Raw genomic sequence first — 23,065 nt, 5'->3', positions numbered from 1 at the left:
GCTTCTTCCCATTGGAAAGTATTTATTGATGCTTGGTAGTTTAAAAAAAAAAAACAACAACTCAAGTATAGATATGATTGACTAGTTAGCTATTTCTTTTGGAGTAACATCTTTCTCTGACAAGACAGTGCTTTTTATAGCGCTTGGTCTTCAAGTCTCCAGCAGACAGATTTACATCCATCTTACGAGATGGTTCTTACCACATTTAAATCTTGGCGGCTAATGGTCAACAATGGCCTGATGCCCTCCACTAGCCAGTGTGACTGGAGGTAGCATTTCTTCCTGCCTCAGGGCTGACATGAGATGAAGCACACCCTTGCTGACATCAATACACCCCTTCGGTGGTTGTCAAGGCAGGCTTATGGACTAGGTCCCAAAGATCAATACAGTTGTAGCAATATGCCATTTCTGCCTACCTTTCTGCCATCTTCTGCATCGGTACTTCGTTACAGGTACAAAAGATAGTGTCTTTCTCAAGTTCATATGAGATTATCTGGACCATTTTGCCACTATTCTACCAGAAGCCTCTTACTGTGTGACTCATCGCCGTCACACCCTCCAGCGTCTGGGAGCATGATGCTGTGTTTTGTCTTTCTTGTTATATGGAACTCATGGGCATAGCTGCTTTAACTCCATCAGAACAAAGGCTGTTGGTGGCTAAGGACATCACGGCCAGTCTTTGTGGTGATCTCATTCATTCATTTATTGACTGACTGAGATAGGGTCTCATGTTTCCCAGGCTGCCCTCGGCCTCACCAAGGATGACCTTTGGCTTCTGATTCTCCCACCTTCACCTTATGTTATATCAGGAGAGAACTGAGAAACTCACTCTAATGGGTGATACGAATTGAACCTAAGTCTCTCTGCTCGTGTTGAGATTAGAGGCATGAGCTGCCACGTTCCATTCAGAGACTTGAAAGTTAAGTTTTATCATTCCTTTGGGACAAGATTATTAGGAAAACTGTCAGCAGCCATAAGACTTATATGAACTAATGAAAACTAATTTTAAGGATATTTTCATTTCTGTTATAACCACCATCATTCTTTCTGTCCTCTCTAAAACTCAGTTGTATGGAGTTAACAATCAATAAAAATTTACTAAAATTAGACTTTGATTCTAAATTATTAGTTAGGCCTAGCAAAACAATAATGCAGACTACAAAGAAAATCAATTGAGCTACACTTCTGATAGTCACTTATATATCTGTGAGGACTGTAGCAAGCTCTAGTCTGAGATTAGATAGACCCCGAGAATGAGAAGCTCTCTCACTCTGGGTGTACCGTGTGTTTTTGATGTGTGTGACATCATACTTAGGTGCACTTGACACTAATAAACTCCAAGTGCCCTTAAAAATATGCTGAGTTTATTGTAATCCAGACTGTTTCTCCAGAGGTGCTTACTAAGAACACAACAAAGGACACCCTGGGTGTTGAACACGTCTGCAGCCCCATGCCCTAGTGAAGGGCATTGCATTTGGAGGTTTGGGGACTGTTTCCATTCCTCAGACAGCTGAGCTGGCTTTGTTTCATCTGTGTGTGTGGATGAAGTTAGACAGAAGTTAGACCTTACCACACTCCATACCATTCCATTCTATTGTTATCTGAATAAACATTCAAGCCTCAGAAACGTGACTCATTGCCTAGTTGTGACCACCCTCACCGAGTACGTTCATTGCCTGCCTAGTGGTCAGGGGCTCTGTGATCATAGATGCTAAATGTGTGTAGCTCCCCTGGCATCCGGAGACTCTTCTGCTGTTTAAAATTTGGGAGTTTCTACAGTAGTATATCCCCAGGCATCCCAGACTAAATAATAATATACATCGGCTAATTTAATGTTGAAACAGAAGCCTGCCCCCTGGTGTCAGGTGAAAAACTAGCATCTTGGCTAATTTTCTTACTGAGTCTTATTGACTGAGTTAGTTTTTATAGTAAACTTTGCCTTTCACATTACAATAAGCACCATTTAAAATTGCTGTTGAATCTCTCCTGTGAAGATGGATTTTCTTTGTATCCAGCATTGCTGAAAGGTCTAATAATTTACAATCAAAGTCTGATTTTAGTACATTTTTATTGGTTACTAACTCCATACAACTAAGTTTTAGAGAGGACAGAAAGAATGATGGTGGTTATAACAGAAATGAAAATATCCTTAAAATTAGTTTTTCATTAGTTTATATAAATCTTATGACTGCTGACAGTTTTCCTAGTAATCTTGTCCCAAGGGAATGATAAAACTTCATGTTTAAGTCTTTGAGCTGGGCATAGTGTCTCATGCCTCTCATCCCAGCACCCAGAAGGTGGAACCAGAAGGATCAGGAATTAATTCAAGGTCATTCTCAGCTGTATTGCAGCTTCAAGACCAGCCCACCCTTCCCATAGAGTCTCAAACAAGGGAATAAAACCAAGAAAGAAAAAAAAATCAAAATATGGTCTTTCAAATAACTTCTATTTCCTGGTTGGGTTAAACAGGGATGCATATCCCTAGAGTCTGAACCATTCAAGTCTTAACAAAATAAAGAGTCTCTTCCCTCGTTTGTGAAGAACAAAGCTTTGGGGGGGGAGTGGTCTTTATTGCTTATTTCACTTAGATTTCCTTGCCCGAAAGTTTTTCACCCACAGGAATCTTCACCATCATGGTTTTCCCTTCTACGCTAACTGTAGACCTAAGACTGTGTGAGATGGAGCATATGGCATATTTCCCACAGTGTTCAACTAAAGGAAGGTATTTTCAATCATTATTTAACTGATACATAGCATGTAGAAATTATACATATTTATGAGATACAAGGTAACGTGTCAATACATGTAAACATTGCATAATGTTTGAAAGGGTTTTTTTTTTTTGCCTTTAACAATGAACATTTCTATATGGGGGAACACATTCAAGCTTTTTTTTTTTAAATCTTTCTGCAGTCTACCCTGGATTATCATTGTCTGTGATCACAGCAGCAGAGCAGAGTAGTTTACTCCTCCTGAATTATAACTCAGCACTGTTGATCATCCTTCCGCCATCCCATCCCTGAAGACACTTATCAGTAACAAGTGGCACGTTCTAAGTACTGAGCTAGAAGTAACTTCCGTGAGGACTACAGCCTCAAGGGGCTACAGTTTTACTGCAGGAGTCTGACAGTATTTAAACATATGATCAGACACTATTAGCAGTGATTACTTACTGTTCAACACAGAAAGCCACTGTGGTGCGGAGAATAGGGAGAATTAGACCAGCGGAGGGAAGCTGAAGAAAGTGCAGAAACCTTTAGAGAAACCAGGGGAGATGTCTCCTTGGCTGTGTTCTGAAACACATTCACTTCAGGGGTGGAAGAACCTCATCCCTTCATCAGCCTTGGCCCTGCCTAGGAAGGTAACAGGCACCTCCCACTTGGCACTGTAGCTGTCCTCAGACCTCCCGAAATCCAGGATCATCAAAATGAGAACCAAGGTCATCCAGCACCAGTTAAAGCAGTATGCCAAAACTATGTATAATCGGTAGAAGCCCAGAGGTATTGACAACAGGGTGTGGAGAGAATTCAGGGACCAGAGCTTGGTGGACCATTGATCATAGGAACGAGAAAACAAAAGTCCTGCTGCCCAGTGGCTTCTGGGACTTCCTGGTCCAGCATCAAAGAACTGGAAGTGCTGCTGACGGAACTAAGACAGCCCATGCTGTTTCTTCTAAGAGTAACAAGGGTGTTTGGAAATCCTAAATGCAGCTGCCCACCAAAGCCATCATTCTCCGTACTGGGATGTTTGGGTACTGGGATGTTGGGGAGACTGAAGAACCTCCAGACCCTTTTCAGTCTCACTGTCATTCGGGCATGTTTCTAACATAACTTCGCAAGTGTCACAGATGGGATGGAGCAGGTTAGAGGGAAGCGAGTGGTGGCAGAAAAGATGGAGGGAGCTTGTGCTTACAGTAAGGGGGATAGCCCAGCTTTGGGTCAGGTGGAGAGAAAGGGACCTAGCGCTGACCTTGAGAGCTCTGGGAACACACCCATTAGCAGTGCTACAGACCAACAGTTGTGGCAGCAGTTGGTATTTGGAGTAACAGCCTTGAGTCTCTAGAAAGAGGTGAAATGAACTTTGGGTATATTAATAAACAGAGGAATGAGGATTCGGCTTCACAGTACAAACCCACCAACGTTTACACGTAAAGTTGTTCTAGCCTCAGGAGCACTGTGAGTTACCTGAGGGCGGGGATCCTGTTATTGCTTTCATATTATGTAGCCTCAGAAATGAGCTGGAGGTACAGCTCAAAGTAATAAACTGTTCATTGTTCTCAGGTCATGCTAAGGAGATTTATTTCTCCTTGGTTCATGGAGACAGTGGCTTTGGATATGACCAAAGCTACACATAAAGGCAAACTACACGCAGCCTTCTTAACACCCTGGTGGTTAGGCACCTTGTGGCTTTTAAAGTTCTGTTTGCTATATTAAAACCACCAGCCTCTTCATAAATGCATGCCTTTCATTTATTGATTTAATGGTCTGTTTGAGCATGCATGTATTGTATCTGCTATGTAGCTAGACCTGGGCAAAAAGGTAAAACTGTATTATGGTAACTGTTTCTCCCTACACTCAAACAATTCTGGATATAAGTATTCTCAGATACAGTAATTATTGTTAGGGTTGAGTTGTTGCAGTGTTGAATTATGTCGTTCAAAAAGTTATGTTGAATCCCCAGTACCTATGAGTCTGGCCTTATTGTGATATTATAGGTTTAGCCAACTTAAATTGTTTAGGTGGGCCCTAATCCAGAGAAATGCAGGGCCAGGGAGATGGCTCACTTGGGAAAGTACTTGATGCATCAACATGAGGACCTGAGTTCAGTTTTCACATAAATAGCCAGGCGTGGCAGCTCATCCCAGCATGAGAAGGTGGGGCCAGAAGGATCCCTGAGACTTGTTGGCCAACTAATCTTCCCAAAACAGCCAGCTCTGGGTCCAGCAAGAGATCTCTGTCTCAAAAATAATGTGGAAAGTGGTTGAATGAGATACCTAATGCCACCCCCTGGCAGAGAGAATGCAGCCACATGAATGCTGGATGCATAGGAGAATGATGGCTACAGAAAACAAAGTGAGACTGAAGCTACCCGTCATCAGTACACGTCAGGGCTGCCAGGAGGTGACGAGGCAAGGGAGACATCTCCCTTAATGCCTCTGAAGCAAGCCTAGCTTTGCCAAGTCCTTCCTTCTGGATGTCTAGCCCCTAGAGCTAAGGGATGGTAGATTTCTGTTACTTTAAACCATTCACTCTGTTGTACTGTATCCGAGCACTCCAAGGAGTGGGTATAATCAGAATGTATTCTTCCATGACTAAGGGTGCTCGGGGGAAACGGTCATTCTGGATGGATGATGAAGCCGGGTTTAAAGAGGATTTTTTAGTAAAAGGAAAAGTAAGCAATTTAAAGAGAAGTTGGGGGTGAGGGCAAGATGGAAAAGGACCCCAAGGAGTGGGTGAGCCTTGAGGGGTGGCAGCAGCAGCTTCCAAGGACCAAGTGACCTAGGGGTCCTAGAAGCCAGGCAGAACTGGACCTGTACATATGGCTAGAGGAAGGTGTGGCCTGCCCCTGACCCCTGCTGACCTGCTCCCTAGCAGAGAGAGAGCCTGGGAATTAGTGCTCTGACCTCTTCTGCCTCCTGATTGTGTTCATTTGTGTAGTCTCACATGGCCCAGTGACATGGGACATAGCCTCCTGAGACACAGGGCAGAATGAAAAGAGCAGTGAATAGATCTGGAAGAACTGGAGACTAGCCTTCATATTGAGGTAAGGGGCCTATGTCATTCAGATATGCTTAGAAGAAGAAAGAATTAATTTCTAAGTTAGTATTTCATATAATACTTTTTCTCAGAGAATATTTGTGATTTAGGGTACAAGTCTCCTGTAAACTGGGGGAAGACTAAGATTTTTCATTTTACTATCTTTAAGTACCTTCTATAATGCCCTTGGGGCATAAGCATTGAGCAAAATTACAATCTGTCCTTGGGCTCAGAACTGACAGTCCAGTGGGCACCAACTGTGTTAGCCGTGACTAAGATGCCCACAAGCCTGTGGCTTCTTTTAGAATGCTCAGCGTGACTGCAAACTCCTAACTAGATGCCACTGTTTTCCTGTGAGCTGTGAGCTCCATGAGCAGTGTTGGGGTCTCCTGTGCTCCCTGCTAAGCTCTGTCGCCCAGACCACTGCTTGATGCCTGGCGGATGTTCCCTGCATCAAGTGAGTGAACTCATGCCTGATATTTACTGCCTAGAAGCTTCTTTGAAATTGAGATGGCTTATAATATCTGTTAGTTTGGGAAATTTAAGTCTATTAGGGATTTGGGCTTTTAAAGGATTGTTCGAGTTAATTCTTTAGAAAGCAAGCATCCTAGAAGATAATGCCCAAGTATAGATGTGTATTTAGGGAGTTGGGAGGGTTTTGGCTTTCATTTTTTTTTTGAGAGCACTTGTGTGTAGTTTTAGACCAGTGGTCCTCAACCTTCCTAATGCTGACACCCTTTAATATAATTCCTTATGTTGTGGTAACCCCCCAACTATGAAATTATTTTTGTCGCTACATCATAACTGTAACTTTGCTACTGTTATGAATTATAATGTAAATATCTGATATGCAGGATATCCAACATGCAGCCCCAAAGGGATTGCAGCCCACAGGTTGAGAACCACTGTTTAGAAACTGAAACTGAGTATTCTCTTCTTTTTTTCTGGTCACTGTTCTTATAAACTGATTGACTCCCCCCCAGCCCCCAACCCTGAGGTCTACACTGAAGTGAAAACCCAACACTGGGCTGGGCATGGTGATAGAAACCTTTAATCAGCGCTCTGGAGGCAGAGGTGGGTGGATCTCTGTGATCCAGGCCAGTCAAGTCTATATTGTAAGATCCTGTCACAAAACATGAAGGGACACAAATGTGGTAGCCTGGTCACATCTAAGCCAGTGTTCAGCTATAGACTAAGAATCTAGGGGAGTACCTTTTCTAATTTTTCTTTCTTTTCTTTTTCCTTCCTTCGTTGTTGTTGTTATTGTTGTTGTTGTTGTTGTTGAGGTAGGATTTCTCTGTGTAGCCATGGCTAGACAATTAAAGGCATGCAACAACACCTGACCCCATTGGTTTTTTTTTAAAGACAAAATCTGGCCTGGAATTAAATTTTCCTGCCCCAGTTTCCCCTGCTAGGCGTATATGTCCTACCACATGTAGCCTAACTTTGGATTAAGAACCTGCAAGGTGTGGAGGGAAACGCAGCGCAGTGACGGATTTTCTTTGTACACTCTAAGTCTCTTTGCTAGTATTAAGTTAAAGCTGTTGACTCTTTGGTGGTTTTTCAAATGTCATTTACTAAAAAGGAAGCGGCTGCTCCTGTGAATGACCATATAAGGAAAATATTTCGAGGAAGAATATTGCAGAATGCAGGAGCAGTTGTGTTTCTAACAGGCTGGGAATGGGGAGATTGGGAGAGAAGGAAGAGCCACCGAGTTCTCCATTTCCCCATTTCTGCATAAAGATGTGTAATGTATTCCTCCGGGACCTCACTCCAGTCTCTGCATCCTTTATTCAGATGAGCCGAGAACTTGCTTTCTGTGCTTGTCAGTACCATAGACTGCCTTCTCCTATACAGAGTAACAGACGAAATTACTTGTGAAAGAAAAATTAATGAAGGAAATCAAAGAAACGTGGAGGCAGGTTTATAAAGACAACGGAGTGTTTTGCCACATAGAGGCTAAGTTTTCGGAATAAAATCTTTCCCTCCTCCCAGACCTAGAATCTCACAGGGAAGAACTGAATTAACAACCCTCTTTGTTAGGTATCCCTGGGGTTTATCAGTCAGTAAAAATATATGGGCTGGATGGTTATAGGAATATATATTATATAATATACATTTATATATTATATATTTATATATAATTATATACAATATATAATGTATACTTAATAAAATAAATATATACAATATATAATATAGTATAGAATATATGTAATATATAATGTATTTTATATATATTTCCAATGGCTATAGGAATTATTCTCACAAAACCCAAGCCAGGGGACTCTGAGAGGAGGACTGTGTGTGAGGAAAATCCTTCTACCTCTGGGGTGTAAATGGTAAATAGATGGCACCATCAGAAAAACCTGTGAGCTGTGAACCAGAGAGACTTCCTAAAGGCAGGAGGCAGATGTGTGTTTGCTGTTCTTAAGAAAAACAGCACTTCAGTGTTTGACAAGGGACCGTCCTTCATTTGTGCTGAGCCTAAGGTAACAGCTGGCCCGGGACTGAGTTCTCTCAGAATGTGGGGACTTGCAGTGCTAAAATTAGCTCAGACTTGGGTCCCACAACACTTAGTTGGTCACCCTAGCCTCTGCTTTGCTTGTCTCAGTTTGTCAAGCCTGCTTTCTGCTCACCAATGGTACCTGTAGTGAGTGTGGCAACCCCAGGTGCTCCCCACACGTAAATGCCTCCTAGGATAGAGTCTGCTCTGAGTTTAGCCCACGGCTTTGGGATACTCTGGTCCCATTGACAAGACACTGCTGAAACAGGGTTGGACACATAAGTTATCTTCAGTCTTAAAGTGAACATAGGTGGAGTGCACTTACAGTTTGAGTACTGGGTGGGTGGGGGAGTGGCGGGAGGGAGGGAGGGCAGAGATAGGTTGATCTCCAGGCTTCATTGGCCAGCCAGCTTAGCCTACTTGGTGAGTTACAGGCCAGTGAGAGACACTGTCTATAAATAAAACAAAACAAAGCAAAATAAAATAAAATAAAATAAAATAAAATGAGTCATCTTTTAAAAAGCAGCTGAAACCTGAGGACTGACGTCACCTGTAGTTGTCCTGATTTCTACATGCACACACGTGTATACTCATCTGCATATGCATGAACACAGGGACTCACGGGTACAGGGACACACATGGACACAGACAAAGACACACATAAGCAATACACACACTACCAATTCACTTCTCCTAAAGACTTTTGGCTCAGAAAAGGTGGATGGGGAAGAGGGGTCAGTGTTAATTGAAAATTCAACGCATGGGAGAAAGGAGAAAATGGATTCAATTTATAAACTTTTACGTAAATGCTCATCCATTTGTAGCTCCTACTTATGAGTCATTATCGGCTGCAACATGGTCCCCAAATTAATTTATAAGGCCATTATAATGATGTCTTACATAAAGATAATTTGGGAGGGTCAGAGAGATAATGGAGCACTTTAGGATGATGAACCCAGATCCCCACTGCCTTTCATCTCTTGGATCCGGAGATGCATTCCTGATGATGGCACATCCTTCAGAAGGGGTAAGACAGCCGAAAGGTGGTTGGTGGTCAGTGATTGGGCAGCTTTAAGATAACAGCAGTAAGGATAAAGGCCAGGATGCTTTAGGAAAATCTCTCACTAATTATAGGACTGCTACGTGAAACCTAAGTGTTGTTCTTATGTGTAAAGGATACAGATGCTAAGCACAATGTAATTGCTTTCACAGAATCCATCCTGATTCTGTAACTGGCAGGGATTTCAAAGATGTTATATTTGAAAGGATGTTTTCTTTCCATTTCAAAACTGGTCAATATATTCTTTATTTAATCTGATCGAGCTTCTTTTTTTTTTTTCTTTAAGAGTGCTTGTTTGAAGAGATATGACTGGAAGTCATGTTGTCATGGCAACGGTTACACACTGGGAGGAGGCAATCTTTTAAATGGCCAGTGACTAGGATTTTAATCTCCAATATATAGATAGCTGAACAGTACTGGATGCAGAGTTTGTAATCTTACTTTGGCTGTGTATTTTCACTTCTCTTACTGATGTGCAATATTTGAGCATGTGTTAGGATGCATAATCTGTTTATAACAGCACACAGCTCTGGCACCTCTGTTCTCTGCGTTGTCAATAATCTCAAAATATATGGAGTTCCCTGCTCAGAACTTTTGTTAACGTTCTGTTGCCTATATATTAAGTTTTAGATACATGAATGTGATACATAAAGGCCTGCCAAAACAAAAACAATCAAACAAAAGAAACAGCTTCAGTTCCCCCCGGCATTTGTCATAGGTCTGCACAGAGCCTTTGACTCCGTTGTTTAAGAGCTGAGAGAAAAATGTCTCACAGAGCAGAGACTATGATACAAAATATCAAATGACCTGATGTACTTGTCTCTGCCGGGAGGGAAGGGTGTGGCAAGAAGATTCTTTACTTTAAAGGCAGGCAGTAATTCAAAACTGTTTTTGGCAGAAGTGACCCAGGTTTTAGTTTTAGGGAAAGGACTATTTGTGTGTACTATTCCAGCCCATAGTACAGACAAAAGCCAGGGAAGCAGTGTAGGTGGCATTGCCTGAGATTAATGGTATCTTGGCAACCCTGAAGGAGTAAGATGGTGAATGGGACAGAGGGAGTTGAATGCCATGTTAACAGGAGTCAGTTCATTCTATACAGGAAGTAAGAGGCAAGGCTTAATAGAAATGAGTCTTGTCTGAGTAATGTCTAAGTAAGATTACAAAAAGGTGAAGGGTCAGAGCCTCAGTTAACAGTTATTTTCAGCCATAGCAACCGTTGCCATGTGTGTAATGGCTCGCGCCAGCTCCAGAAGTATTTTTGCAGTGCACATCCTTGTTTTGAGAAAGTGGACACTTTATTTAAAGGATACCTCCCCCATATACTTATGTATAATTTCTATCCATATAATGTAATCACATCGAATGCATGGTTTCAACTGCTACTTGGTACTACTCCAGGGTTTGACTCCTATGCAATGGATTTTTCCTTCATATAATTGATGTGTTCTGCTGGATTCAGTTTTCCAGGAATACCCTAGCACACACGCTCTATAGAGCTGGATTCACAGGTGCGTGACATAGACACTTGAGACTGCTCAGTCCCCTAGATCACTAGGGGATAAATACTTTACAGTTTTCTTTAGAGAAGAAAATAAGATATATTTTAGTTCAAAGATGTATAGAAATAATTGCCCATCCTTTTTTTCCCAGTGAGAATACAACAGTGCTGTTGCTGGTTGAATTAGATTGTTCTGATAGATGGGTGAATCAGGTTATGGCTTCTTTCTTCCTTCCTTCCTTCCTTCCTTCCTTCCTTTCTTTCTTTCTTTCTTTCTTTCTTTCTTTCTTTCTTTCTTTCTCTCTGAATAGTGTTTTAGTTAGAGTTTCCGTTGCTGTAAAGAGACACTATGGCTGCAGCAGCTCTTACAAAGGGAAGTATTTAACTGGGGCTGGCTAACATTTCAAAGGTTTAGTCCATTATAATCAAGGCAGAAAGCATGGTGGCCCACAGGCAGATGTGGTGCTGGAGGAGCCAAGAGTTCTACATCTGGATCTGCATGCAACAGAAAGAGAGAGTGACACTGGGCCTTGCTTGAGCTTCTGAAACCTCAGAGTCCTCCTCCAGTGACACCCTTCCTCTAGTAAGGCCACACCTACCCCAACAAGTCCATAGTCCTAATCTTTTCAAATAATGCCACTCCCTGTGAGCCTATGGAGCCCGTTTTTCTTCAAACTACCACATAGGGTTAGCTTACCAACTTAATTCTCATCTCTATATTCCTTTACAGACCCAAAGGTCCCAAAAGAGAAATAAAGACTTCATGAGTGGCCAGGTGAAATCTGGGGCAAGTGCAGATTAGATATAGTCTTTGTCTGCAGTAAGAACTTGTATAGTTCTCACTCTATCTGCAAAGTCAAATGTAGTTTTTAAAATGAGTTAGTCATTGGGGCAGAAAGGGGATTGTTAAACAGGTATCTCTCTATATCAAGAAAGAAAGAAAAAGAAAGGAAGAAAGAAAGGAAGAGAGAAAGAAAGAAAGAAAGAAAGAAAGAAAGAAAGAAAGAAAGAAAGAAAGAAAAAGGGAGGGAGGAGAGAAAGGGAGAAAGAAAGGGAGAAAGGGAGAGAGAAACAGGAATGGAGGGAAAGAAAAGAAAGAAAAAAGAAAAGAAAATTTGTACTAAAACTCCTGTTTTTAAAAGTGTTTTATACTGTCTCTATCCTCAAAAAGAGCTAACAACACAAAAAAAAAAATTGTATTTCCTGACTCTTTTGTGTTCCTGGCCACGTGGTTGGGTGCTTTGAACTGTAATCTTCTAGAGGGAAGCTAAGACTGCTCGCTCTTCGTTTATCACAGCTCATCTGTAACAGCAAGACACAGGGCTTGTTTCTCCAAGGAGAGAAGCACACAACCCTGGAGGACAAAGCTCCGCACCGCACCAGATGCCCAGTCCCCACTGGTGTCGCCCTGTCTCGTCTGCCACAGGAAAGACTCTGACCCAGCGTCTGCTTTATGTGCTCTAAAGAATGTCACTTAGTCTCCACTCCTGAGACATGAGGATATTTTTGTGTGACAAGCTGTCTTCTCTCAAATGCCTTTCCTTCATAGGGATGTCTTTCCTAGAGAAAGTAATGGAGGGAGCATTAAAGCAGGGAATGCTTAGGACATACCTGAATTCAAGGACACAGAAGGTGTTTATTTATAAGCGGACACTTGTTATCCATCTATCTGGCAAGGGAAAAACTGGAGCAAATTCAGGACAAAACCTGTATAAATCAGTCTTCACATGTGAACGGATGGTATTCTAGGATGAGAAAGAAAAAAAAAAGAGCCCACAACTATTCCTGTAGCAATAAATTTAGAATCCCTCCCAGAGACCCTGCAGATCAGAAATCTCTTAACGCCTGCCTCAGGAACATTTTTTTTTTTTTCTGGTAGAAATATAATTTGAGCATATTGGCTGGAATCTGAAGCCTAGAGGGTTTACTAGTACATCTGTGGGTGGGGAGAAAATAGCAAGCAGGGATTCTGGTCCCTTTTGGACATCACAGCCAAGTAGGACTCAGCTTCTGCAGGCACATTGAAGGCCCCTCCCCAGCCCATTTCCTGTTTCCTGTTCTCAGCCTCTTTGACCTTCAGGGTCCTCCTCTTTTCCCAAGGCTTTCGTTCACATAGATGTTTTTGAGACATCCCCTGGAATTTCCAAAATTGAAATAAGAAAAGGAGGGGGGCCATTGCTAACCGCATTCATTGACTTGTCTTCAGAAAACTTGCGATGCTCCCCTGCCCTGTGAGACAGGTTGGAGGAGAGCAAATGTGGTCTTTTCATTAAGGACTTTAGATCTGGTTTTAACTTTTTACTCTAAGGATTTGTGATTTAAACCCTAACTAGCTGCATATCCTAATCTATTCAGGGGGGAAAAAAAGTTCTTATAAACTTGGAGCCCAAGTTTGTTATATGTGTGTTTTGAGAATAACCATTCCAGTTTTGTCCTTTCCTGGAATTTTGGTTCAGACGCCTAATATTGTATCGTACTATATTCTATTCTGAGTTTAAAAAAAAAAAAAGATACTTTCTACGCGTGCATTCCTGGCAGATGGGATCTGCAAATACCCCTGCCTCTTTTCTGCCAGCATCTCTGAGGAAATGTGGAGCACTCCGCTCCCGCTCTTTGCTTGCTGGTAAAGAGAAACCAAGCTGTTGCAGTCCCGTTTTTCCCTGGAGAATCTTGACTTTTCTTTCTTGATCTAGGATTGTGCATTCGGGGAGGTGGGAGGGGGGAGGTGCAGATTAAAGGATTAAAATCATTGGATGAAAAGGATGGGTGGCTGTTGCTTGGTTTTAGTTGAATCCCTTGTATACTTCTTAAGAGTTGTGACAAGTTAGGGCAACCCATTGTATACACTGTAACCTCTGGACATGAGGTCATAAGGTCAAAGTGAGAGTGAGTGGGAACTTAGCTGTTCCAGCAGCTCTGTGTTTTAGAACTCCACAAGACGGGATGGAAAAGACTCTAATTTAGACAGCAGCAGGTTTGGGTTTGACTCTGAGAGCATAAAACAGACCTCTTGGGAGTTGATTCTTTCCTCAGTGAGAGGATTGCTATTCATTTTCTTGCTCTTAGATGAATTAGGATCTGCTGCTAATAATTTAAAGCTCTAAGATAACTGGGCCTTTCTATAATCGAGATGTACTCCCCTTTCATATAGCAATTTAGAGGTACCGTTCTGTTAGTAGGATGGCTTTGCTCCCCAAAGACTTCTCAAACCATTTCCTCTTCTGCTCACCTACTCTCCTCAGGGATAATCTGTTTTTACGGTTCAAAGCAGTAGTGCTGGGCCAAGCAGCAAGAAATGTGTGGCTGCCAGATCCTTTTTAAGGCAAGCTTTTACAAATTGTCATGTAATTCTTCAACTTTACATTGAGAATGCTTCCTACATGGGCAAACCTAGCTGCAAGGGAGGCTGGAAAATGTAGTGGTCATATGTCCAACCGAAGTTTATGTTGCTTATGTATATTTTTTTAAAAGATTGCGCGTAATTAATCCGCTGTATAATGTGATTATAAATCAAAATAGCCCAAATACAACAATACAATAGTACAGCCTTCACTGTCATTTGCTGCCTTTCTACAGCTGGACTATGTCCCATATTATAACTTCCTTGTTGGTTTCATGGGAAGGAAAATGGTTCTTTTTTGAGGAACTTCTTTCACTAGGTAAGTAAGACTTTGTGAAGTTTTTGAGGAAGAAATTAAAATTCTTATTGCCAGGCATGGTAGTGATATATCTTTAATCCCAATACTCAGGAGGCAGGAACAGATGGATCTTTAGGAGTTCAAGTTCAACCTGGTCTACAAAGTGAATTCCAGGCCAGTCAAGGCTGCATAGTGAGAGCCTGTCTAAAAATTAAAAAAAAAAAAAGAAAAGAATTCATCACAAATTTAAGTCCAGATTGAGCAATAGCACAAGACCACTTCTCAAGAAAAAATAAAAAAATAAGGAGGTGAGGGTCTAGGGAGAAGAGAGGGGGAGAGGAAAGGGAAAGAGGCAGGAGATTAAATTTCTCCTCAACTTCTTTATTCTCTCATTATTTTATTAATTGGAATATTTTTATGCTTTCTATATATGACACTTCAAATTCTATTGGGGTGGGGAATAAATATCTCCAAAAAGAGCAAGATTGGTACACGTGCCTTTAAAGCCGTTACACACCTTTAATCTCAGCACTCAGAAATGGAAGCAAGCAGAAATCTGTGAGTTCAGAGACAGCCAGGGTATCACATAGTGAATATACTGGCTTTTTATTTGTTCGATTTTGTTTTTATTAAACAAACAAACAAACTCAGAAAAGACTTTTAAAAACCCTCCCTTTGATCTCTGTATGTTTTAAACCTTCATCTCAGAAAACCTCTTTTCACGTGCTGTCCTCTTGACCACACGCTAAAGCTCAGTTTTTGCATCAACTGTTAAAGGTTATCCATTAACCCCCCACCCCACCCCCTTGCAAACTGAAAAACTTACTTCAGTGCCACTGAGTTCCTGGACAAGCACCCATTATTCATCTTTAAAATTCACTCAGCACATAGAGGAGGTTCCACACTGAAGTTTTCCTAACTGGAGAGCTAGAAAAGCTATGAGCAAGTTCCTCATCATTGTGAAAGTCTGTTTCTTTACTGAAAAAATAGGAATAATATTCACTCCATCTTTATGCCAAGCTTTGTGGGACTGGATGAGGCAGGATTGAGTATAGCACTTACAAGGTGGTGTTACGCAGTAGAAGAGAGGACAGTAGAGGGCAGTACCTGATACGTCAGAAACACAATAGATACATTTTCATTTTAAAGAGTGCAATGCTGTAACCTCTCCATGAGTGGGTTTTGATTGTAAAGACCATGGCAAAGAGACCATTACTGTTACCAGATTTTGCTTCGATTCCCAAGATTCTCAAGAGTCATTGGTTATTCTGTTACTTAGCATAGGTCAAATCCTAGTATGCTACACATTACCGTAATAGTGACTTTGGGCTTGGTCAAGGTATCCCTTAGAATAGCTAGCTAGTGGCATGTCCTCATTGGTGTTATAGATCAGCCCGAGGGATACAACCCTGAGAGAAAAATACACTGGAGGCCTTGCCAGAATAATAGAAGAGAAAACTGACTCTGACATACTTCCAGATCTGTCTGCCCTGAGAGAATGTGCTGGAAGGCACGCATACCGTCGTGTAAGATGAGATGATAAAACAAATCAGTAAAGCGTGAGCTGGCAGAAGGGGTGATAGCTGGATGCCATCTCTGAATGAAATTTGCAGTTGGCCTTTGCATGATTTACACAGCTTATCCTGACACCCGACGTTTAGAACCAGGCACTAGATACCTGAACTTGAAGGCAAAGAACTAGATACCTGGCCTGTTAGTCTCTTCCTCACTCCTCCCTGGAATCGAACAGGGTGCCCTGCTGTCAGTCCCTGGGTGAGAGGGTGCTGGATAACAACTGGGGGGAAAAATGTAATGTGACCTACCTGGAGCTTTCTATAAATGTTGTTTAGTCTTTTGACTTTTGGAAAATTACCGACATATTGCAGATTTTAATACCGAGGTCTGAAGCGCATTCTGTATCCATTGTCATGCCTACGCATACAGATCCTGAAAATTTGCTGGTGCCAATGCAGTTTTCTCCCTACACATCTCAAAAGTCAAATAACGACTCTTCACTGATTTGAAGTTAATATTTTAAGCTTTGTGAGGAAGGAGGCTCCACAAGCCTGAGGCTTCTCAATGGTGGCTGTAGATTATTGCTTTCTTACACGGTTTGCATTCCAGAATTAGAAGTCACGTTTCTATCTTCTAATTCTTAGTGATTAGTTATGTCTGCTTCACTATGACCAAAATCATCTGACATAAACAAGTTAAGGTTTAAGGTTTCAGAGGGAGCTCGGTCCATCATGGAGGGTAAAGGCTGGGCAGATTGGCTCCTCCCCAGGTGACAGGGCCAGGTGACAGTGTTCATAGCCTGGTAATCCAAGAAGCAGAGAAGACAGGCTGGGATAGCTGGGACCACCGAAGACTCCTCCACATGCCCCACTAACCAGGCCCCACCTTTTGGAGGCACCCCAGCCTGAAGTATCACATCACAAGCTAAACATGAGCTGTGGCGGCCATTGCAGATTGCCACCTTAGCACATGTCACCTCAAGACTTTATTAAGTGTCCCCTTCTGTAACTAGTAGGAAAATCCATGTGTGTTATATTGTGTGTTTGGGCATTTAGAATTGGACTTTTTGATGGTGGGTGAAATACTGTGTTGCTCAATCTTATGATTTACCTCAGTACAATAGATTCAGATGTGTATGGGTTTGATTGGTGGGCAAGTGAATATTTACAAATGTAAATTTTCCTTGTGGGTAATTTATTAGCTGTTACACTTCATGCCTTTTAGTCTTCAAGTGTGGAGAGTTCTACTAGGTGTGTTGCTTTGGTTTGGGTTAACAACCTGAGACTAGAAAGGACCACTTCTTTTCTGTCTTAAGAGAGGCATTAGAATTCCTGTTCTCTCAGACTGTCTCAAGAGCAGTCCTCAAAGTGAGACAGACTGTCTTAGTGATGAGGCAACACACTGTCTTATCCAGTTCATTCCTGCTTCACTGAAGACCTAGCTGCACCACATAAACAGCCATCAACTGGTTAAAGAGGCATTGGAAGCGGGGGGGGGGGGGTGGGGGGGGGGGGGGGGGGGGGGGGGGTGGAGCGAGTATGGAAGGCTTACCTAGCATGAATGAAGCCTGGACTCCATTTCCAATACCACAAGCACCCCCCCACACACACACACATACACAAAAAGAAAAAAAGAAAGAAATACGGAAATAAGGAAAAAAGAAAGGGAGGGAGGGAGGGGAAGGAAGGAAGGGAGGGAGGGAGGGAGGGAGGGAGGGAGGGAGGGTGGGAGGGAGGGAGGGAAGGAAGATAAATAGATTCATTCTCAGGCCAGTCAGTTTTCATTTCTAAACTTCCATGAGACTAGATGGATGATGTTACCTAGTTGTCTTGATTTAAAGAAAAATTGCCTTTTTTAATTGAGAAAAAAAAAAAACGCAAGACAAGCAAAACAAAACAAAAACCAGAGCTTGTCTGTGGCAGCCTTTCAAAAGTCTTGTTTTCATGAAGGAGTTCACTGTTCAGAAGAGTCTCTCAACATCAATGGGAGAACCCTCAGCTATAACTATCTCCCTATTTCAGGCATTTAATAACTCTTCCGAGTAAGTGTTTGAAGGAAAATATGCAGAAAAGCAAGGGACTTTAACACTCCCCAAACCACTAAGGGTTTTATTGTAACTTAACAGGACCAGGGAAGGATTCAGTGAGTTCAGGATAGTTTTCCCCAGGCTCTGATGGACTAGCTGTGGTCTCAACTGTGTCTTGTAAGTTGATATCAGGAAATATAAGAGCCTTGAAACCATTTAGAAGAACCTTTCTTCCTCGTCAGTGGCTGCTGGGTCAGCAGGATTCTGGGGAGTCATAGCTTTTAGACACTCTGGGGCTCATTCCCTGCCTTGACCAGTATTTCTGTCAATCTTTTTGACCAAGGAAGGTTTCTAAGCAATTCTAAGCAGCAGCTATTGGCTGTTTGGAACCCTCCACCTGTCTGTAATCACCAGCTAGCCTCAGAGTGCCGCCTGTTCTGTGCTGTTGTCTCCCTGAGTGTTGGTGATGGTTGCTGGAGGAAATAAAGGGCTTTACTGGTTCTATGCTGGCAGTGAAGTTCTGGGTCCAAAATATTAAAAAGAACAAGGAGTGAGGACAGAACTTAGGCAGGCCACTGTGCAGCCTGAAAACATCAAGGGAGGGAGGGAGAGAGGGAGAGAGGGAGAGGAGAGGGAGAGAGAGAGAAAGGGAGGAAAAAAGTGAGCGAGCGAGAGACAGAGAGAGAGAGAGAGGGAGAGAGAGACAGAGAGAGACTGACTCTGTGGCCAGTGGTTACAGATTATCTCTTAGTTAGGGTTCCTATTGCTGTGATAAACATATGACCAAAAGCAGCTTTGGGAGGACGGGTTTATTTCTTTTATTTCTTATACTTCCATCTAACAGTCTATGGTCCTAGGAACTCAGGACAGGAACTTGAGGAAGGAGCAGAGGCCATGGAGAAATACAGTTTACTGAGTTGCCCCTCAGGACTTGCTCAGCCTTGCTTTCTTATAACCCAGGACTACTTGACCAGGCCTGGCCACACTTGCAGTAAACTGGCCTTCCCACATCAATCATTAATCAAGAAAACGCCTCACAGGTTTGACCATGGGCCATTGATAGGGACATTTTCTCAGTTGCGGTTTCCTCTCCCCAAATGACTCTAGCTTGTGTCAAGTTGACACAAAAGTAGCCAGCACAGCACATTTGATAGAGAGTAATGACTGCCCTTTTCAGCTTTCCTAGGCCCGTGATTCTCAAAAGCCCAGGATTCTGGAGTGACCAATGAAACGACTGTTAGAGATGCAAATTCTTGGGCCTACTCCCACTTGAGCCAGAAATGCTGGGCATAGCCCTAGGCCCCCAGGTAACCTGGATGTTTGAGGAGTCTTGCCTTCCGTCACGTGGGCACCCTGTCTATCATAATTACATGTGTGCTCTGGGCTCCAACGCATAGCCTGGCTCAGGCTAGACAGGAAATGCTTGTGGGATGCTTTCATCACCACAGACACTGGAAGCACAAGGCACACAGTGGTAGCGGACGCCATCCTAAGACCTCAGGGCAGTAGTCTGTGCTCAGCAGTGCAGACCTTGCTAAATATAAACTCCCGGCTCCACGCTTCCTCTGTCCTCCGTCTAGGAGAGGATGTTTCCAGCCGCTGTCCATGCTGATTTGTTTTTCTTTGACCCCTGGGTTCCTGAAAGAGAGCCTGGGAGAGAATGATGAGAGGCAAGTGTGCCCCTCGCCCTGTACGTCCCACAGTTCGCCAGACCCCAGAGGGAGCCAGGTGGACTCATGTGGGGCTAGGAGTGAGGGCTGGTGCCTGAGGTGGTTGGGATGGGTGGGTCTTTGCTGCTCATAAATGGGCTTCTTGTTCCTGTGCCAAGCGCATTCCTTTTGGCCCAAGAGGGACTTTGTGTGGCCATCAGCCTTGCTATTTTTTACTGACTTCCAGTTCCTGTTTCCTGTTGCTTAAAAAAAATAATAATAATACTAGTAATAAAATGCAGGCAAGGGAGGACGACGGACGCATTATGAAAAGAGACCTGTGACTTCTCAGCTCTGGGCTGAAAGCGGCTCCTCTCAGCATGTGACAGCCTTCAGTGAGCTTCTGTGATGACAGGAACCTGGGAACTGGGAGAGAGCATCTTAGGTACAAGCTCCACGGGAGGGAAGGAAGAGAAGCATCAGTTTCATGGTTTGTTGGAGGGTGGGATTTCTGTTTAGCTTCTAGCAAGATCTGGCAGCTGGAATGGCCTGGCTGCTTTACCAGGGCTGGATTTGGGAGGCAAGCATTTAAGGGGGACTTGCATTAGAAGAATATTCATGTCTGTGGACCCAGAGTGCTGGGTGGTGGGGGCTCCAGGCCGGGCATCCATAGAGAATCTTAACTTATTACTCAGTTCTTGACCGTGGTCAGGTGGGTTACTGTCTCATGATCTCCACCCTGTACCAGTATTTCTCTTTTCTGGTCCTTTTGTTTTATTACCCTCCTCCCCATGCTGTCAATACTGGTAGGGTTTTTTTCAGGTCTCTGAAGAATTGATCCTGTTCTGTATCAGGACATACTTTATTTCCTTGGTTTAAATCTATCTACTGTCTTCTGCAAGCCTTAGAATTGGGGATAACAATTTTGCCTTCATCCCAGGGCAGCCACGGACATGTCCTGAACCCTGCAGTAAAGGGCACACAATCCACACCCAGCCAGCCTCCGTATTCTTTGTAATTTTCTTAGCATCTGTAACATCACAGCCATGTAATGCCTAAAAGGCCGGGATCTGGGCTTGCCTTCTAGCTGGGATTGCCTTGAACGTTAAATGCAGCCAAGTCATGTTTTAGTGGAAAGTGCTGGACTTTTTTACTTATGGAGACTGCAAACCACAGAGGGAGACTAAAAAAACACACAAAGCAACTCTCTTTATTTGCGTTTGAGAGGTTTAAGCCAAGTGTAGCACAGGCGTGGACTGTGCCTTAAACTGGGAAAGTTGGTTTTAAATATCATGAAGTGATCTTTCTCATCAACAGTGATAGAGACAGACAGATGACAGACAGACAGGCATTTGAAAGACAAAAGAGTGAGTATCTCCTTAAAGAGGAAGGCCAGCAGGTCTGGTGTCTCAGGCTGCCCTTGCCAGTGAAAAGTCATGAGGAGATTATCTTAATATTATCTTTTTTCTTGAACCATGGAAGCCATACCATATGGCCCTATGATTTCTATACTGGGCATTTCCTTTGTGCTGTAGTGGGGACACTTTCCTGAGTTGGATATTTACTATGTTGCTGAAGTGTAGCCTGGGAACAAAAGGAGTTCATGGTCATGAGTAACTATTTCTTAAGAAGTTGTCTGGTTTGATCAGGCCCATTCATGTAGTGAATGGCTTAGCCCACTCATCCCCAGGCCAGGATGCATAATGCCATGGCTGGGCTCTTTGGAGTCTTGAATGAACCCCCTGTGGGTTGTTTTGTTTTGTTTTGTTGTTGTTGTTGTTTTTGAAGGGGAGTGGGTCATCCTTATAGATATTGAAAATATTCTGACATGGCTAACTTTGTATTTGTGTGTGTGTCTGTGTGTGTGTGTGTGTGTACACAATAACTTCTTTATTAATTAGTGATATTCTTCTATTTTCAGCATGCTTATATTCAAATTCCCCTTGGATGTATACAAGTATATACAATGTATACACACATACACATACCGGGCCACAACCACCTTTTATGTTCCTGCTTTGGACCATGCTTGGTTGGCAAACATTTACCAGCTGAGCCGTCTCTCCAGCCTCTATTTTTTCACTTGTGAGAAATACACATTCGGAAATATCGAGTAAGCATGCAGATTAGTAGATACTTGAAAGGGGAACATCCATGTCACCACCAGTGGAAATTTTAGACTGGAATAACTGGGGTATACCTTTCTCTAATCAAAACCAACAGCCTCCACCCCCACCCTACCACCACACTGTTGGCTGTTCATCAGCCTGTATTTTTTTTGTATGTAATAGCTGTGTTTTTGCAATTTTGACAGTTTAAACCATGTATGTCTATCACTAAATAATTAATGGTTGGACTTTACCCAAATGGATACAGTGTCTTTTGTCTTCTTCCTTCTCATCTGTGGCATGAGGCGAACTTTGTATTGTTATGTGCAGCTGTATTTGGTTCATTTCTGCTATTTACTTATTCTGCTGTAAATTTCTCATTCTTCTATTAAAGGAGGTCTGATTTGTTTTGAGCTCGGGGCCATTTTAATGTTGCTACTGTGCTGAGAACTGAGATATTGAAAGTACTCTGGAGACGTTGGGTCTCTTCTGCCAATCTCCCTCCCTGACCCGTCTTTCATTGAGACCCCACAGTTGGTGTTAGTTCCAGTTAGGTCCCATGGTGTCCATTTGCATTCTAATGCTGGATCTAACACCCAAGATTACCATGCCGTATGACCCACCCAAAGACAAACCATTTCTCTGCTATAGATATCATTTAGGAGATTGCCACTGGAAAGTAAGAACATCCCATTGTGATCTCAGCCCTCCCAGTAGATCTATCAAAGTGTGTGTGACTCCCAGGTACTTTCATCCACAAACGTGGAGCTGCAGATACTGGTGTTGACTATTAACCCTGTCCCTGTTACCTGTGAGGATAGTCACGCATGCCATTGAAAGAAATAGACAGTGACCCCACTTAAGTGTCAGTGGTTTGTTTTATGACAGTGTACACAACTGATGTCTTCAGAATTCCTCTTCTGTTAGACACCAAGTTTACTATTGGAAGACCTAATTCATTCATTAATTTCTTCCACCTTATTCATCCATCTGTCCATCAATGTATCCATTCATCCATCTCTCATCCATCCACCATCTATCATCATCCATCCATCTATCCGTCCATCCAAACATCCATCATCCATCCATCTATCCATCCATCTATCCGTCCATCCAAACATCCATCCGTCCACTGCTGAGTATCTGTTTGGGGCTGGGGGAAAGAGCTTGATGGGTAAGACAACATGATGCCTTCTTGCCCTACTAGTGCTTAACCCTTACCTAGTTTGGGATACTTCTGCACAGGATGCTGTGAGTATTGGAGCTTTGCCACATCTTCCCCCATTGTCATTGCCATCTACTTTTAGCC

General features: G+C 42.8%; 1 protein-coding gene across 17 annotated transcripts in view; it reads left to right on the top strand.

Annotated features, from left to right (window-relative positions):
* Apbb2 (amyloid beta precursor protein binding family B member 2) overlaps positions 1-23,065 on the top strand; it is a 333,919-nt gene that overhangs the window by 202,432 nt on the left and 108,422 nt on the right. Inside the window, exon 1 of one of the 17 annotated variants that reach the window (XM_028765370.1) lies at positions 20,033-20,093. The exons of 15 other annotated variants lie outside the window; for them this stretch is intronic. In XM_028765370.1, coding sequence (XP_028621203.1) covers positions 20,057-20,093 — 37 coding nt within the window. In that variant the 5' untranslated portion in view covers positions 20,033-20,056. Of the gene's footprint in view, positions 1-20,032; positions 20,094-23,065 lie in introns of those variants that run through there. One more of the 17 variants, XM_028765369.1, reaches the window with a different exon arrangement.

This window comes from Grammomys surdaster, unplaced genomic scaffold, assembly GCF_004785775.1.
Source record: "Grammomys surdaster isolate TR1022 unplaced genomic scaffold, NIH_TR_1.0 150, whole genome shotgun sequence".
Taxonomy (NCBI): Eukaryota; Metazoa; Chordata; class Mammalia; order Rodentia; family Muridae; genus Grammomys; species Grammomys surdaster.
Note: the sequence above shows the minus strand (reverse complement) of the source record. Positions and strands in the feature narration are given on the sequence as shown.